This window comes from Cynoglossus semilaevis, chromosome 13 (genome assembly GCF_000523025.1).
Source record: "Cynoglossus semilaevis isolate Cse_v1.0 chromosome 13, Cse_v1.0, whole genome shotgun sequence".
NCBI lineage: Eukaryota > Metazoa > Chordata > Actinopteri > Pleuronectiformes > Cynoglossidae > Cynoglossus > Cynoglossus semilaevis.
Window position 1 is genome coordinate 3,396,959 of NC_024319.1, and position 3,112 is coordinate 3,400,070.

General features: G+C 42.5%; 1 protein-coding gene across 2 annotated transcripts in view; it reads right to left on the minus strand.

Moving 5' to 3' along the window:
• Positions 1-3,090, minus strand: part of LOC103388121 (amine sulfotransferase-like) — a 6,243-nt gene extending 3,153 nt beyond the window's left edge. The window contains exons 1-6 of one of the 2 annotated variants that reach the window (XM_025061492.1): positions 2,686-3,090; positions 2,358-2,566; positions 2,152-2,278; positions 1,735-1,829; positions 1,189-1,363; positions 516-1,067 (exon numbers count right to left, since the gene is read on the minus strand). In XM_025061492.1, coding sequence (XP_024917260.1) covers positions 958-1,067; positions 1,189-1,363; positions 1,735-1,829; positions 2,152-2,278; positions 2,358-2,566; positions 2,686-2,848 — 879 coding nt within the window. In that variant the 5' untranslated portion in view covers positions 2,849-3,090 and the 3' untranslated portion in view covers positions 516-957. Of the gene's footprint in view, positions 1-515; positions 1,068-1,188; positions 1,364-1,734; positions 1,830-2,151; positions 2,279-2,357; positions 2,567-2,685 lie in introns of those variants that run through there. The other variant, XM_025061491.1, reaches the window with a different exon arrangement.
• Positions 3,091-3,112: the final 22 nt, after the last annotated feature.

A 3,112-nucleotide genomic window follows, 5' to 3' on the forward strand; every position in this document is an offset into this window, starting at 1 on the left:
CTGTCCCCCCCCCCCCCCCCCCCCCCAGCCCCAAGAACAACTGCAATAATGTAACAGACAGGAATCTCATTCATCAGCCTGGAAAAGAAAAAGAGATGAATTTGGTGGAATTCAATAAAATCAAATCCAGAAATAATAATAATAATACACCACCTGATTATCAATATGCATTCATAAAATGATCTATGGCAATGCTGCCATCTAGTGATGGGGAGTGGGGGGATGGTGAGAGAGTGCGGAGATTTCTGGTTTTGGTCCAGAAAGTTCTGTGTACTGTTAACAGCTTCTTTTTAACATTCAGCTGATCACAATGTTCTTCTCCGAGCAAACGGTTTTAGAGCTAACATAAGTGCATATATATGTTAAATAATATATATGAATATTCTTTGTGTTTTTTGTCTAAACATTTATCTTTCTTTTTTGAGCCCAACATTTGTTGTACTGTCATATTTAAATGTGTTGTTCTTGAATATATATACATATATATGTATAAATATATAAAAACATATGCAAAATATTTAAAGGTGTATTTATTGCAGGCGTCCTTGAGCATCTGGAGTCTCTGCGTCAAACTGGATAAACCCCATTGACTTCCATTAAAAAAAACATTGACTTCATTTAAACCCAACTGACATCCACTCGAAAACCATTGTTTTCCATTAAAACCCATTGAGTTTCATTAAAAAAAACATTGACTTCCATTGAGAACCCACTCTAGTCTCTCTGGTATTACAGCATTAAACCATGTGTTCTGTGGTTTAGTGAATCTCTAGACATCTAGAGATTTTTTTTCCAAATCAAATAAATGTGGATGAGAGCGTGATCAGACTGGTTGATTGATCAGACTGGTTTATTGATCAGACTGGTTGATTGATCAGACTGGTTTATTGATCAGACTGGTTGATTGATCAGACTGGTTTATTGATCAGACTGGTTGATTGATCAGACTGGTTGATTCTACTCCCAGCTGCAGCTTAGAGAGACGTCTCTCATCTTCTCCTTGAAAACCTGATCGAAGCGTTCATTCTGAGCGACTGTGAAGTGATTCTTCCAGTCGCCTGCTACACCTGTACGGACACAGACATGCACAACTGGGTCAAAGGTCATGAACTTTCACCTTGGCTGTTGACCAAACATATCAGAAAATGGTACGGAAACAAACGGGTGTGAAACCTGTGAGGAACAAACCTTTGCGCATGGTGTTCTTGGAGTAGCGTTCCTTCTCCACCAGATCCTTGTAGTTGGCCTTAGGGTTGACCTTCATGTTGTTGAAGGTGGAGGTCTCCACCACTCTGTCCATCTGCTCCTCTGTTAAAGAATGTCCCAGGAACAGACACAGTTTCTCCACCTCTCCTCTCAGGTCCTGGCGATCACACAGACACAAACAGTCAATGTTCTCATCGATATAAAAAACAAACACTGTTGTGTTTGTTTTTCCAGAACTGTTTCATTAGTGCAGGTTTGTTTTCCTTCTCGTTGGTCCCAAAAACTATTTTTTTATTCTTGGTGGAAAATAAAGACTGAATCGAATCTAAGGCACAGTATGGAGTATGGAAAGACATGTTAAGTGCGCCCCCTGCAGGACAAAGAGAGACATTACTTGATGTGTGCTCAGTCTGTAACATTTAGGAGATTAACAGAGAGAAAAATAGAAAATAAAATTGGCTTCAAAGATGCTCATGTTGACGGAATCAGTTAATCTCAGTCTGTTGAAAAAAAAAAGGAAATTCAAACCTTCAACATGTCTTCAAACTTCATGAAGTGGATCTGGAGTCGGTCGCGTTCTGCCTGATATCCTCTCACATGATCGAACCATGAGCCCATGTACACTGGGAAAAAGAATCACTTTGATGCCTTAAAGTGTCGTCAGATTAAAGGTTTGTTCTTCTCAAAACATCAGAGAAAGAAACGTTTTCTCTAGAAGTCAAGCTGCAGACAAAGGCTGGAGTTTCTTGTCTAGATAGCACCCTCTGGTGGACCTTAGTGATACAGTCATTCCGTCCTCTAGGAAGATGTGGATAATAGAGAGAACCAGGAGAGATCATATCTGAAGAACTTGACTGAGTAAACATGTCGTGTGAAGGAAGTGACGAACATTTGGTTTTTTGTCTCTGTCTGTTCTTCGTTAACGACGTTGGTTTTTGAACTTACCATCACCGTTCAGAAAGTCCTGGAAGAAATCCTCAAAACTCTTTGGTGATTCCAGAAAGACCCAGGCCTCGGAGAAGTGATACAGGGAGACCAGGACGTCTCTGGGGTTCCTCCAAACATACACGACCTGAGAGGAAAAACCTGCGTGTTTAACACCTTCGTTTTTTTCCTGATGTCTTTGGACTAAAGTAAAAATGTCCACGCACCTTCAGATTCTTGTTTTTCACATCACGCGGCAACATGTCCACCGGAAGGTGGGAGCCAAAGTACCGAGGATCAGGACGATCTCGGAAGGGCTCATCAAAAAGCCTGTCTTCCACCCAAGGAACACGGTTCCTGTTGATCAGATCTTCTGCCTGTTCAGGGTGAGCTGCGTCCATGATCTGGACCAGGATCTGCTGCATCCACACCGTACCTACGGAGCTCAGAAGGCAGGGAGTAAAGACACAGAACCATCAGAACCATCTGGATCTTCATGATACCAGGTGGACCAGCGACTTCATGTCCCAGAGACAAACAATGGAGCCACAATACCTGATTTTGGATACGTGACCACGAAGACGTCAGTTGGACGCAGTTCCAGGTCCAGGAGAGCATCCAGGTCCTTGGGTCTCATTGGGTCCTTAAACAGAAAGTTTGTCTTCTTGTACCTGTACAGGGCAGAGTTCACCACGTCCAGAGAACTGTCAGAATCCATGGTCCTGGAATCAAAGTGAATATTGTTGGGAACAGGGTTTCTACCACAGAACAATTGAACTAGAGCTGAAGTGATCTTCTCCTTCCTGCAGATCCCAGCAGCAAGTGTAGATGAGAATCCAGGAACGAGTCGATAAGTGCTTTAAAATATGTAAAAACCCCCCGTCCCTGTCCAATAACAGGCGTCAGAAGTGACATGTGACTTGACTGGAATGATGGCAGTGATAACGCCCAAGGGTTCACCCTGAACCCCTGACGTTCATCT